Source organism: Cervus canadensis, chromosome 10 (genome assembly GCF_019320065.1).
Source record: "Cervus canadensis isolate Bull #8, Minnesota chromosome 10, ASM1932006v1, whole genome shotgun sequence".
Taxonomy (NCBI): domain Eukaryota; kingdom Metazoa; phylum Chordata; class Mammalia; order Artiodactyla; family Cervidae; genus Cervus; species Cervus canadensis.
Genome location: NC_057395.1, coordinates 2,709,724 through 2,725,604, shown reverse-complemented (window position 1 = coordinate 2,725,604; position 15,881 = coordinate 2,709,724). Strand labels below are relative to the sequence as shown.

General features: G+C 39.1%; 1 protein-coding gene across 1 annotated transcript in view; it reads right to left on the bottom strand.

The window, feature by feature from the left end:
* Positions 1-15,881, bottom strand: part of LOC122448353 (ankyrin repeat domain-containing protein 26-like) — a 57,200-nt gene that overhangs the window by 25,778 nt on the left and 15,541 nt on the right. The window contains exons 7-12 of the mRNA XM_043479598.1: positions 14,974-15,007; positions 13,868-13,937; positions 12,291-12,387; positions 9,333-9,361; positions 9,166-9,238; positions 3,236-3,484 (exon numbers count right to left, since the gene is read on the bottom strand). Of these exons, the coding sequence (XP_043335533.1) occupies positions 3,236-3,484; positions 9,166-9,238; positions 9,333-9,361; positions 12,291-12,387; positions 13,868-13,937; positions 14,974-15,007 (552 nt within the window). The remainder of the gene's footprint in view (positions 1-3,235; positions 3,485-9,165; positions 9,239-9,332; positions 9,362-12,290; positions 12,388-13,867; positions 13,938-14,973; positions 15,008-15,881) is intronic.

Genomic DNA, 15,881 nt, shown 5'->3' with positions numbered 1-15,881 from the left:
AATCTTTAGCTGAATATCTACTTCTTTAATACTTCCAATGATCTAAAAATTTCAACAAACAATTTGGGAAATACCAGATGTCACCAGGTTACAGGCACACAAGCAGCTCAAAGATTCATTCACAGATTCATCCAACCATCAGTGAACAAAACAATCAGAAACCAAACAAAATTTCAAAATACAGGACAGACATAAAAAGTCGCTATACATCCTCTTCTCTACTTCCAAACAGTACCTTCTTAACAACATGCCAAGCTTCAACTGCAAAATTACTGATGGTTTACAAAATTCCTCTTACTTTTTATGCTTTTATCAGTTCCTTAATCTGAAATGCCTCCCTGTACTCTTTGGCAAATTACTTTTCATCTTTTAAGACTCAACCTGCTTGTGAACTTGTCTTTGATTACAGCTATCTTTCCCCAGATAAAGAGGTATCTCTTTCCTTGTAGCTACCTTAGTACTTTAAAGATTTTTCTAGTGTATCCTTCTAGATTTTCCTAGTGATAGATACACATCTGAACTGTAAATTATTTCTTCACATGCCAATCCTCTTGGCTCCTAAACTGCAGAGGAGAAGCTCTTAAAAATCACCTTGGTATAGACAGCCAACAGGAATTTGCTGTGTGGCTCAGGAAACTCAAACAGGGGCTCTGTATCAACGTAGAGGGGTGGGATGGGGAGGGAGATGGGAGGGAGGTTCAAAAGAGAGGGGAGATATGTATACCTATGGCTGATTCATGCTGACGTTTGACAGAAAACAACAAAATTCCGCAATTATCCTTCAATAAAAAAAATAAATTTAAGAAATCACCTTGGTATAAATAGTCTTTATTTCTTTTATTTAATAATTATTTCTCGGGTTTCTGCTCAGGACTAGACACCGGAGTTTAAAGAAAAATGTAGATAAAAGGTGTCAGGGATGGCTTTTCTAGAGACACTGCCTGAGCGGAGACTTCCAGGGCACAGAGGGCAGGAGGAGAGAGCACTGAAGGCTGCCGCACGACGGGAGAGGAGCAGACGCAACACAGGGCAGATGTTTGTCCAAGTCCAGGGACGGGGACTGACGACGATCGCGGCATCCGGCCCCATCACGTCGTGGCAAAGAGATGGGGAAACAATGCGAACAGTGACACACTTTATTTTCTTGGGCTCATAGGTCAATGCAGATGGTGACTGCAGCCATGAAATTAAAAGACGCTTGCTCCTTGGAAGAAAAGATGTGACAAACTTTGAGAGCATATTAAAAAGCAGAGACATTACTTTGCTGACAAAGGTCTGTCTAGTCAAAGCTGTGGTTTTTCCAGGAGTCATGTATGGATGTCAGAGTTGGACCATAAAGAAGACTGAATGCCAAAGAACTGATGCTTTTCAACTGTGGTATTGGAGAAGACTCTTGAGAGTCCCTTGGACTGCAAGGAGATCCAACCAATCAATCCTAAAGGAGATCAGTTCTGAATCTTCATTGGAAGGACTGACGCTGACACCAAAGCTCCACTACTTTGGCCACCTGATGTAAAGAACTGACTCACTAGAAAAGACTCTGATGCTGGGAAAGACTGAAGTCAGGAGGAGAAGGGGATGACAGAGGAAGAGATGGTTGGATGGCATCACCGGCTCCATAAACATGAGTTTGAGCAAGCTCCAGGAGATGGAGAAGGACAGGGAAGCCTGGTGTGCTGCAGTCCATGGGGTCACATAGAGTCAGACATGACTGAGTGACTAAACAACAACAGGAACAGGTGAGGAGGGCATCAACAGCAGTTCAGAATTCCAGGACAAAGGACAGAAAGAGCTAGAGATGGAGAGTCAGGCAGAAGTCATAGTATGAAAGCATCAATGTCGCTTTAAGAGGTCTAGACATTAACGTGATTCAGAGTGCTTCATGGACACGTGTGCTTTTGACATTGCTGACTAACTGCTAAGGGAGGGATGAAATTGAAGAGCATACAAATAAAATAAGGAAGATGAATCTGAAGGCATTAAGAGTGGGGAAAAAAAGTGGATGCAGGCCTGGACTGAGGGAGTGTTTCCAGAAATATTTAGGATATAAAACTTTCAGGGTCTAGTATAGAATAAATCTTTAAGAAACCAACAAATATACAAATCCTGGGACTCAGAAGGAGTAGATTCAGCTTGGTATTTTATGAAAGGTATCAACTGAGAAGAGAAACAATCAACAAGAACTGACTGAACTTGCTTCTGTTTATTTTGTAGTTTTCCTATTTCACACTGTCCAGTGTTGAAGGGACTCATGTAGCCGTTTTACTTGAATCTGTGTTTCCTGGACATACCAAGCTCACGGAGAAACAAGAGCAAATGACTCAGTTGTATAGATTGAAAAAAAAAAGACAAACACTTTGAGTTGAGAGCTTGCAGTCACTATTCTAGGAGATAACTGAGAATCTGTTGTAAATGCAAAGGTGAGGATAGAAACGAAAAAACTACAGGAGTATAAAAAGAAACAGCGTATGATTTCTTACTATAGTCCTGACCATATGACTGTTTAAAGGCACTAAATTAATTAGTATTTATGGACAACACGTTATTAGACGTGATTACTCAATAGACTGGGCATCCTAGTAGAATCAGAATTGATTTTCTATATACTGCTTTTAAATGATACAGCACTCCTTCAAACCAACATCCCTTGTGAACTCTTAATTCACTACAAATAATAAAACAAGTTGATATACTATGTGGACACAGCTGAGAAGGAGGTACTATTTAGCAAATTTCCCATGACTCCCATTACCACTGGGAAAGCCAATTCTAAAATATATGAAGTCATAGAAAACACAAGAACTATTTTAGTATTTGGTTTCAAAGCTCCTTTTGCAGTTATATTGAATATAATGATAACTAATACTTAAGAATTTAGAGCTACATAAAAATATTGCTACGAAGTCACATTTTAAGAGGGCAATCTAGATGTCTACCTAGGTCTCCCAACTAGTCCCAGAGTTCTAAATATAGTCCTGCTACCCACTCTCGGGTGTATACTAAATACTAGCCAAAATGAACTTACTTTCTCCTAATTCTCTCTGTTATTTATTATATTACTATGGTCAGAGGAGAATGCAAACATCTTGCTAAGAGGTATTTATTGGCTGTAGGTTTCATAAAAGGAGTCAGCACAAGGTAGGTTTTGCCACAAAATCTAATTTGTAACCGTCAGAATGATGCTAAGGCCGTGCCCAGGAGGCCGACAGCTGAGTGCTCTGGGCTTCTGCATTACCTTGTTCGCTTTCTCTGTTTTCTGGCATTTGAGACTGGCACAGGTCATGGAGCATGGAATTCCCTACCAGAAACACCGCTGCAATATTCGTCTTTACTGTATCTGTTATGGTCATCTGTCCAAATTCTGTGGATGTTGACTGATTTTTGGTCATTGATTGTGACATCAATAGACACTGATCACCAACTTTCAAATGCCCAGCTCTTTGACAAGTCTCATTGCTGAGGCTCAAAGTAGTAGAAGACCAATCTGAAAAATGTGAAAACAAAGTCTCCATTTATTAGAATATGAGTAAGAATACAACTCTGACTAACGTGTACAAAGTCTTTCCTCAGAGAATCAGTTCCATCTCCTCCTCTCCCCTCAGACTCACTAGTCCTTCACAGCTTCTTGTATCTTACATGTCACTGTCATGAAGAGACTTTAACTAGTGCATCTCATTTCTTCTATTTTTTAATTTTCTAGTATTACTTATGTTGATTCACTCCATTTCTATTACATAGTCTGTATTCCATAATAACTTTACTGATAATTGTTTTCAGCATACAAATATTTTATTAACAAAATATACGTCCAACTTATTTTACATTTAATTATGCCTTACAATACAGTGTGCTCTAGAGACCATGGTTTTAAAAACACTTTTAATGAATGGTACTACTTTAATTAATGGTACAAACCAAGACAACATTAAAAAGCAAAGACATCAGTTTGTCGACAAAAGTCCATACAGCCAAAGCCATGGTTTTTTCAGTATCATGTGCAGATGTGAGAGTTGGACCATAAAGAAGGCTGAGCACCAAAGAATTGATCCTTTCAAATTGTGGTGCTGGAGAAGACTCTTGAGAGTTCCTTGGACAGGAAAGAGATCAAACCAGTCATTCCTAAGGGAAATCAACCCTGAATGCTCACTGGATGGACTGATGCTGAAACTGAAGCTCCAATACCTTGGGCATCTGATGTGAAGAGCCAATTCACCGGAAAAGACCCTGATGCTGGGAAAGATTGACGGCAGGAGGAGAAGGGGGAAGCAGAGGATGAGATGGTTGGATAGCATTGCTGATTCAATGGACATGAACTTGGGCAAACTCCAGGAGATGGTGAGGCACAGGGAGGCCTAGCGTGCTGCAGTCAATGCGGTCACAAAGAGTTGGACATGATTAGCAACTGAACACCACCACCAACTACTTTATTACAATGAGACGGTCTTTCTCAAATTATCAGTATCCTCAGAACTGAATTTTTAAGGCATGGAGAAAATCATAAAGTTATATAGGAAATGATAGCTTTGTGGGTCACTAATTGTTTCCACGTGAAAATAGGATAAGTCCAGGACCACACTGGATCCAAAGAGCACAGGGCACCATGAGGCAAGAATGAATACAACACAAGAATATTTGCTTTAAAAAAAAAAGGAATTATCAGGTCTAAATTTCTTAAGAGAAGTCAAAGAAACAAGCAAGAAATGTAAAACTGAAACTTTAAATCCTGTGTCAACACAAGGGCCCTTTTATCATTTCACATCCAACCACATCAATGGTTTCAAATGGTGGTTCTCAAGTGTGCCCCCAGAATCCCTAAGTCCAGAGACCCATTGGGTCAGGGGTCTAGGAGGTCAGAACTATTTTCACAACAACACTAAACGTCACTTTCATTCTCATTCTGTTCTGAGTGCGCAGTGGGTTCTTCAGACACAGCATAGGTGATATCAAAACTCTAATGACCAATGGAATTAGCCATTATGATCATGTGTGTTGTATTTTATGTTTTTTAGTTTTATTTTCCAGGAGTCTCTGGTGGAGGCGTGGGTCGGCAGGGGCCTGCTGCGGTATTCATGGGGACACTGAGTGCAGCAGTGCAAGCACGGGGCCTTTTGGAAGAGGTCGCCATTATCTTCATTACCTCCACCACAGGTTGGCCTCAGGTCAAACAACAGGGAGGGAACACAGCCCCGCCCACGAACAGAAAATTGGATTCAAGATTTACTGAGCATGGCCCCACCCATCAGAACAAGACACAGTTCCCCCTCAGTCAGTTCTCCCATCTGGAAGCATCCATAAGCCTCTTATCCTTACCTATCAGAGGGCACAAAGAATGAAAACCACAATCACAGAAAACTAACAAAACTGATTACATGGACCACAGCCTTGCCTAACTCACTGAAACTATGAGCCAAGCCATGTATGGCCACCCAAGACGGATGGGTCATGGTGGAGCATTCTGACAAAATGTGGTCCACTGGAGAAGAGAATGGCAAACCACTTCAGTATTCTTGCCTTGAGAGCCCCATGAACAGTATGAAACGACACAAAGACAGGACACTGAAAGATGAACTCCCCAGGTCGGTAGGTGCCCAATATGCTATTAGAGATTAGTGGAGAAATAACTCCAGAAAGAATGAAGAGACGGAGCCAAAGCAAAAACAAGTTGTGGATGTGACTGATGATGGAAGTTAAAGCCTAATGCTGTAAAGAGCAATATTCCATAGGAACCTGGAAAGTTAGGTCCATGAATCAAGGGAAATGGGAAATGGTCAAACAGGAGATGGCAAGAGTGAATATCAACATTTTAGGAATCAGTGAACGAAAATGGACTAGAATGGGTGAATTTAACTCAGATGACCATTATATCTACTACAGTGGACAAGAATCCCTTAGAAGAAATGGAGTAGCCATCACAGTCAACATTAGAGTCTGAAATGCAGTACTTGGATGCAATCTCAAAAACAACAGAATGATCTCTGTTTCCAAGACAAACCATTCAGTATCACAGTAATCCAAGTCTATGCCCCGATCACTTCTGCTGAAGAAGCTGAAGTTGAACAGTTCTCTGAAGACCTATAAAACCTTCTAGAATGAACACCCAAAAAATGTCCTTTTCATTGTAGGGGACAGGAATGCAAAAGTAGGAAGTCAAGAGATACCTGGAGTAACAGGCAAATTTGACCTTGGAGTACAAAACGAAGCAGGGAAAAGACTAACAGAGCTTTGCCAAGAGAAACCACTAGTCATAGCAAAGACCCTCTTCCAACAGCACAAAACAACACTTTACACATGGACATCACCAGATGGTCCATAACTAAATTAGATTGATTATATTCTTGCAGCCAAAGATGGAGAAGCGCTATACAGTCAGCAAAGAAATGGGAGCTGACTGTGGCTCAGATCATGAACTCCTTATTGCCAAATTCAGACTTAAATTGAAGAAAGCAAGGAAAACCACTAGACCATTCAGGTATGACCTAAATCAAAACCCTTAGGATTATACAATAGAAGTGACAAATAGACTCAAGGGATTAGATCTCATAGACAGAGTGCCTGAAGAACTATAGATGGAGGATTGTGACATTGTACAGGAGGCAGTAATCAAGACCGTCCCCAAGAAGAAGAAATGCAAAAAGGCAAAATGGTTGCCTGAGGAGTCCTTACAAATAGCTGAGAAAAGAAGAGAAGCTAAAGGCAAAGGAGAAAAGGAAAGATATACCCATTTGAATGCAGAGTTCCAAGGAATAGCAGGAGAGAAAAGAAAGTCTTCCTCAGTGATCAATGCAAAGAAATAAAGGAAAACAATAAAGACTAGAAAGCTCTTCAAGAAAATTAGATATACCAAGGGACCATTTCATGCAAAGATGAGCACAATAAAGGATAGAAATGGTATGGACCTAACAGAAGCAGATGATATCAAGAGGTGGCAAGAATACACAGAAGAACTATACAAAAAAGATCTTCATGACCCAGATAAGCACGATGGTGTGATCACTCACCTAGAGCCAGATAGAAAAGAATGTGAAGTTAAGTGGGCCTTAGGAAGCATCACTACGAGCAAAGCTAGTGGAGGTGATGGAATTCCCATTCAGCTATTTTAAATCCAAAAAGATGCTGCTGTGAAAATCTGGAAAACTCAGCAGTGTCCACAGGACCGGAAAAGGTCAGTTTTCATTCCAATCCCAAAGAAAGGCAATGCCAAAGAATGTTCAAACTACCATACAATTGCACTCATCTCACACGCTAGCAAAGTAATGCTCAAAATTCTCCAGGCTAGGCTTCAACATTACATGAATCATGAACCTGCAGATGCTCGAGCTGGATTTAGAAAAGGCAGAGGAACCAGAGATCAAATGGCCAACATCCGTTGGATCATCAAAAAGCAAAAGAGTTCCAGAAACACATCTTCTTCTGCTTTATTGACTATGCCAAAGCTTTTGACTGTGTGGATCATAACAAACTAGAAAATTCTTAAAGAGATGGGAATAGCAGACTGCCTGACCTGCCTTCTGAGAAATATGTATGCAGTACAAGAAGCAACAGTTAGAACTGGACATGGAACAACAGACTGGTTCCAAATAGGGAAAGGCGTATGTCAAGGCTGTATATTGTCACACTGCTTATTTAACTTGTATACAGAGTACATCATGGGAAAATGCTGAGCTGGATGAAGCACAAGCTGGAATCGAGATTGCCGGGAGAAATATCAACAACCTCAGATATGCAGATGACACCACCCTTATGGCAGAAAGTGAAGAAGAACTAAAGAGCCTCTTGATGAAAGTGAAAGAGGAGGGTGAAAAAGTTGGCTTAAAACTCAACATTCAGAAAACTAAAATCATGGCATCCGGTCCCATTACTTCATGGCAAAAAGATGTGGAAACAGTGGAAACAGTGACAGACTTTATTTTATTGGGCTCCAAAATCACTGCAGATGGTGACTGCAGCCATGAAATTAAGATGCTTGCTCCTTGGAAGAAAAGTTATGACCAACCTAGACAGCAGAGTAAAGCAGAGACATTACTTTGCCAATATTGGCACATCTAGTCAAAGCTCTGGTTTTTCCAGTAGTCATGTATGGATGTGAGAGTTAGACTATAAAGAAAGCTGAGCACCAAAGAATTGATGCTTTTGAACTGTGGTGCTGAAGATTCTTGAGAGTCCCTTGGACTGCAAGGAGATCAAACCAGTTAATTCTAAAGGAAAGCAGTCCTGAATATTCATTGGAAAGACTGATGCTGAAGCTAAAACTTCAATACTTTGGCCATCTGATGTGAAGAACCAACTCATTGGAAAAGACCCTGATGCTGGGAAAGATTGAAGGCAGGGGAAGAAGAGGAAGACAGAGGATGAGATGGTTGGATGGCATCACCAACTCAACGGACATGAGTTTGTGTAAGCTCCAGGTGTTGGTGATGGACAGGGAAGCCTGGTGTCTGCAGTCCACAGGGTAGCAAAGAGCTGGACACAACTGAGCAACTGAACTGAGCTCCAATATAGTGAATATCAATAGACAAAAATAAAAGTTCCTTGGAATTCTCAATAATTTTCAGAAATATAAAAGAATCCTAAAGCCAAAACCTTTCAGAATCATTGTTTTAAAATATTATGTCATCAAATAGTCATTAAAGTATGATTACTTCCCCTCATTCCAATAATCAAAGACACCATAAACTCACATACACACACAAACACACACATAGTCTGCTAACCAAAACATCTGATAGGCCTACATTCATCTGTGTAACAACACTAAAATGAAATAATTATAAGCTGAAATATAACTAACAAATTAGCAAGTAAAACTTTACTCAAGGCAAAGGTCAGAGATCAAGTAAGCATCTTTGGACACTGGAAAAATCTTAGAGTCTAATAATTAATCTCTGAGAATTCCTGAGAAATATAGAAGTTCCAAACTGAGAACCATAGGGTATCGAAACATATACAGAAACATATTGAGTTCAAGCTTACATTTTAAAAATTCTTGTTCTTATGCTTGTACCTATCTTTTCTATCAAAACACGGATACCAACAATAACATTTGGATTATGTATGTCAAATTCTTCAATTAAATTTTCAAAAAAAAAGTTAGCAGTATGAAGACTGAGCATTTCAAATATTTCAGTGTCCCTCTTTCCAGAGTTAAGTGTGTATTGCAAAATTTACCTGAACTGGATGTTTGAAAATCCTTCATTCCAACTGTTATATTAGGAACAGAATCTTCCACTAAGACTGCAGGCTGAATGGGTTTGGAAACAAGTTGATTAATAAATAATGTACCTATGATACAATCCACAGTTCATAATTCAAGATAAAAACATAAACGATTTTACCTTCACATTAACGTATTTCTCAGGAGAATCTAAAAGGCAAAAGGGACACAGACTTAATTATATATAAATATGAAAGCCAGCTGCACATCCATGCAGAGTTAGGACTCAGCAGAATCCTCGCACTCAGCCTTGGCAGTGAATATATTCAGTTTTAGTGTCTTGATTTCAGGGGTATGTTAGGACACCCGCAAAACAGACATATGAATCCACAATGGATAGTGAAGAAAAAATAGAAATACAGGTTTAACGAAACAGTTAAGATTTCAAAAGTAACACTATGTTTTCAATGACTATAAAATATTAAAGAGCACACAGACCAATGTGTACATGACGACTGATGAGAAGAAAATTGATCTTAATCAGAGGAGCAAATCATGACCCCAAGAAGATAAACATGAAGGCTGATGGTAAAATACACCAGTATATCTTGAATGTAATACAGCGGTTATCATTTATAACATTATACTACAAGTATTTATCATGTTCTTCGATCTGTCCAGTCATTTAAGAAGTACACAGTGGAATGACAGTTCACCAGAATGTATAATTCATTTCTCATTGGAGAAAGAGTAATGAACTGATTAGCTTGCATATACACTTGTAGAAAAATGGCTCATAAAAATATTCATTATTTTTCCATATCTATGTGGGCTGTTGGTATGTCTACATGTCTTGGCTCCTCTAGTTTAGCCATCTTAAAGTTTCTCGATCCACTCACGCAAGAAGGTAAATAAAACACATCTAGGAAATAATGTATAATAAATTCTCAATATTGAGATACAATTATCAAAAAGGAAATAATAAATTTAATTGCCACAGACTTATTAGATATTGAAAATCTTGCATGTTTCAAATCAGTGTAGTATTTATTGAAAATATTTCTAGCATTTAGGGAATGAACCCTATTAACCTGTTGTTTCAAAACTTAGATTGGTTTGGTACATCATGCTAACGTTTCAAAGGATTTCCGTAAAACAACTTTCAAAAAATAAGCTATCTTAAAAAAAAAAAAAGTCAGTGCCTCCATATTCAAATTAATCTAATGTTAATAGCAAATTAATCTAATTAATCTAACTTTAATAACAAATACCAACACAACACAAATACCAATACAATAACAAATACCAATACAACTCTCTGATGCCTAAGAGTTACTTGGAATGGCTGGGGTTTCCCCCACTCCTAGCACCCCCTCCCGCCTCCAGTATTCTCTGGAGCAACAATGATCTTATTTCTTTTCAGTGCAAATGCACTGAAGCCATTTAGAAGGAATTCTCTCAAGTTTCCTCATCAACTCCAAACTCACCTCCCTAAGGCCTTACTTTCCTCCCTTTGTCCTTTCACTAGATTCTCTCCTATCCAAAAGGTAGTAATCTCTGGATCTGTGGTCTTAATTCTTCCCCCTTTACATTCTTTCTATAGATCATCCCCACCACTTTTCCCCTCTTTGCTTAGCAATAGTATCTTACACCTGTAATTGCTACTTTGACTCTTTGCGTCCCTCTGGCTATAGACTCAGATTAATGCTTTTCCTTGATCCTGTTATGTCCTGCACTATCCAGTATTCTTCCAGATTTCTCTAAATGCAAGGCTACACCCTTGCTACTCGGAGAGTTTGTCAGAAACAGATTCTCAGACCTCCTGCCCAGCATGTGTGCTTCACACAAGGTCCAGAGGCGACTAAAATTTGAGAAACTCTGGTCTATACAGAGTCTGCTTCTACATTGAAAGTGAAAGTGAAAGTCACTCAGTCATGTCCAACTCTTTGCGACCCCATGGACTATTCTCTAGGCTAGAATACTGGAGTGGGTAGCCTTTCCCTTCTCCAGGGGATCTTCCCAACCCAGGGATCGAACCCATGTCTCCTGCATTGCAGGCGGATTCTTTACCAGCTGAGCCACAAGGGAAGCCAGAGAATACTGAGTGGGTAGCCTATCCCTTCTCCAGAGGATATTCCCGACCTAGGAATCAAACCAGGGTCTCCTGCATTGCAGGCGGATTCTTTACCAACTGAGCTAGCAGAGACGTCAACTTAATTTATTCTCCTGAAATCTTAGCCTCAACTTGCTCACTCTAACACTTCTCCCCACAGTGAAACTGCATTACAAGTTAGAAACTTTCCTGTGGACTGTTTATCAGGCTGTAGGTTCCTTGATCTCCCTATCACACCGCCTGCTTGCTCCTTCTTTCTAGTTCTCTTATGTTGGCCTATGTGACACCATCCTATAAAGCAGCAACATTTCATATGACACCAATTTACAAACATTTACAGCGGAGCACGTATGCCCATGCTCCTCCACAAAGGATAACGCACAACTGTGCATGCCTAGGAACCTCAATTCTGAATGTCTTCCTAACAAAAAGTAAACCAGTATGAGGGGGAAAACTCTGCTGTTCTTCTCTGACAAGCTTTGGTGCTGGAAGCTCACTTCAGATTCATCGTCCATGTCAAATACTCTTTCTTTATCTAAAGACCTTGATTACTTATTGCTACCTTCCCCCATCCACAGACCTGTGCTACTTTTCCTTCATTTCCTCCCTGAACTCTCTGCCTCTCTCATCCTTCATTCCCTCTTTCCTCTTATTTCTCGACCTTCCTTAGGTTGTACAGTATCTTGAAACAGAACTAATAATTTTTTTTTTTGGTCATGTGTCACATGGAATCTTAATTCCCTTACCAGGGATTGAACCTGCACCCTCTGCACTGGAGAGTCTTCACCGGACAGAGCCTTAAACATTGGACTGTGAAGGAAGTCTAGGAACTAATAATTGAGCTCCTTAAACTGGATTATCAATGTAATCTGTGGCTGACACCTGATAAGATAGACAATTTCCCTCCTTGTCTTTTTCCTCACTATGTCTCTGACAGATGATGTTCTTTGGTGATTAGAATATATCAGCAGGCCCATTTTAATTCAACGTTCTGTCAAATGACTTTCCTATAAATACAGTTCTTACCTTCTACTTGTCCATTTAATGTCTTTTTTCCTCTTCGACCAGCAGCTCCAGATAAACAATCCACATACTTCTGTGGAAGGCTCTCAGAGATGCTCTGCTAAAATTAACGTCAATAATGAGTTGCATGAAGATTTCCTAATCCCTTTTGAAGAAAATACCCTACTTTTAAAAACTGCCTACTTTTAACCAGGTTAAGACAGGTTTTGCCAAGATCCCACAGCTGCTAAGTGACAGAACTGGTTATCAGAATTCTGAGGAGAATGTATCACTTGAAAAGAAATATTTAATGGAACACAAGATGGGGCTAAAAAGGTCAACAACTTTTAATCTAAAATTCTCAGCTCACAATTAGAGGACACTGAAAAATATAGTGTAATCTTTTTCTTATCACGTATTTCTTATTTATTTCCATGCTATGCAGGACCTTATTCCTCAACATAACTCAACTGAACTTCTACATCCTAAATATTAAAAAGGGAATATAAAAATAAGTCATATTTTCAGAATTCAGATTTCTCAGATATATTATATATATTCTATTACCTGTAACATTATATACATATCCATTTGTCTCTTCACTTATTCACATTCAAAAACTATTAAAATGGCTCTTACATTCACGACCTATGCTATACACTCCAGGAGATGCACAATTGTTTCCTGAACTTTACTCATTTATACTGATACAGGGTCTAGAAGATGAACATTTAAGTAAGAATAATACAAAATCTCTGAATTCTGAAGTTTTAGAATATGATACAAGGCTTCGAGGAGGTTTTTTAAAAACTACAACAAAAAAAATATCTGAGGTTGTAAGTTTTATCTTACTGTTATTAAAAGTCTCTGCTGCTACAGCTGGTTATTATTTTAGGCAAAACATGTATTCTTCAATGAGATGAAGAGCTGGGGATATCCTCTTAACGGAATGCTTTAGAAAACACAGTGGAATCCCTTTATAATATGGATTTTGAGAAACAGAATTTTAATTTCTAAATCTCCATCATGTCAACAATTATTTTAGTCTTAAGGCAGAGCCAAAACAAAACAGAGAAAACAAAAAAACAAACCACCCTCCTAACAACTCTAACAAACCAAAATAAAGTGTCCAGGAGGGGAAAAAAAAACTAGATGATATAGGCTATATAGTTTTGGAACTGAAAGGCTCCAGGAAGATACCATGATCATTACAATAAGAAATTATGTCCACTAAAGATATCATTATGAGTATTACATAAGTCCTATCCTTATGGTTTAAAATTCACAGTAAGGCTCTTTATCCTTGACCAAATTTCACATCTCCTTCACTGTGGGAAAGCTTTTCCTAATATAATTTTTCTGTCACTATGTATTTTCCAGCCCATTTTTTTCTTCACCCCACCTTCCGTAATTACCAAAGTAAAAAAAAAAAAAAAAAAAAAAATCAACTAGTCATATGTTTATAAAATAGTTTGGTCTGACCAATTTTACATTGCAAACTTATAACACTGAGAGGGACACCGCGGCTAAATTTTAAGAGGAAATGCTACATGAAGCTAAACTCAGAGCTCGGAAACTAATTTCACAACAGAACTTTTTACCTTGGTTTCCAAGTCTAAGACATCATTATCTGATGTAAGCCGTAAATCAGCACCAGGTTTGCTGGAAAACCTTTAGAGCAAAACCAGACAACAAAAGTGAGTGAAAACAGTTTTTTTTGTTTTTTTTTTAAAAAAACCCATATTTTGAAGTGGACCATTTTTAAAGTCTTTATTGAATTTGTTGCCATGTTGCTTCTGTTTTATATTTTGGCTTTTTGACCCCAAGGCATGTGGGATCTTAGCTCCCCCAAACAGGGATTGAACCCGCATCACCTGCATTGGAAGGAGAAGTCTTATTAACCACCTTAACCACTGCACTCCCAGGGGAGTCTCCAAAACAGTTTTTCGTTACACCTATTTCTGCTTCTATCTTTCCCAATCTATGAAATATCTAGTTAAGGCTCATTATTAGTTTCCATAACATACAGTGACAGCCAATATATTGGCAGAGCCTGGAAAATAATTTATTTTCACCAAGTCCTAATAGGTGAACTTAAAATCCAATTGATGGACTAACATAACTTTTGTTTGCCCAAACTGGAATAAACCCGATGACTTAAAGCAGAAGGATAAGCTGCTCCTTCTCCATTGTCCGTCCCTGGTTCAGAAACTAATCTGTGTCCATCAAAAACGGTAGTCTTGGTCCTTCAGCAGGGGAATCACTTATGGAGAAGGCCCCACTTCTCCCCTTTCCTCCAAAGGGAGTACAGGAGTTCCCCGCAATGTCTAAAACTTAAAATGGACCCAAGTCAAAGAACTACATTATATCTTTAATTTATATGCTACATGGGTACTTCTCAATCTCTGCTGAGGGACACAAGAGTGGACATGGGAAACAGGCAGGCCAGCTGTCAAATCACAGGTCAACTCATTTTAACCATGGAATCACAGGTCAATTCATCAACTTCCTGAAACACAGTTGGCTAATTAAGTAAAATTAGGACACAGCTACTCTACAAAGCTGCTGTGATGACTCTATGAGGTCACAAATGTTAAGCACACAGTGCAGGATCTAACCCAGAGTGGAACGCTCAACAAACATTAGTTTCTCTTCCCCGTGTTCCCTTACTTAAACACACAACTTTAAAACATCCATAAAATCCTACCTGCTTAAAGAGTCTTCTTTAGAACTCTCATTCTCTATTAAAGAAAAAAGTAAGACACATTTTAAATCAACAAAAGAAAAGTACAGAATATTAAAACCTCAAGACTGATGCTCTGTTTAAAAAGTATCTTCTGGACCATACCTGGAGACCACACTAGAGGGAACAGTGATTGGACTATACTCACAGGACATTAATGCCTAAGAACCACCCCTCTCCTTTATAGTCATCAATGCAAAACAAAAAAAAGAAGAAAGAACTGCTGTTTACAATGACCATAATCCTAACCAAACTCTAGAACACTGACAGAAAGTGATATTATACCATTAATAGAATCAGTGCTATAAACTGCCCATAGCCCACTTAAACAGCACAGTATCTCTGGACGTCCACGCCTGGAGCAGTGAACAGAGAACACAGGCGTCTCGCTGGGACATGACACAATGTCCCTGGCTCCTCAGTTCAGGATGAAAACGCCCTGTCACACGGAAGCTGGGTCTACAGGCACTGAACTTCAGAGCTGGTGAAACATAGGAAAAAAAGTCTTCCTGGCCCAATTTCCAGATGCAAGAGAAGGATGAAAGATGTAGTGATTCCAGATTTAGAAAGGATAATCTCTTGAAAGGGAGGTGAGGGAGGGCAAATGGGTAAAGGGGGGTCAACTGGGTGGTGAGGATGGGGACGAGACTTGTAGTGGTGAGCATGCAGTACGGTACACATAAGCTGAATGTTTTAAAAAGTTTTAAATATATATATATACACACACATACACTAATATATTTTAAAAGAATCTCTTGAGACTATGTCCTTCCATTGCTCAAGAGTATCTGGACCACAAAGAGCAGGATGGTCCAAACAGTTCTGGGTACTAGTGAGGGATATCATTATATCAATCCTCCCCATTATAAGGC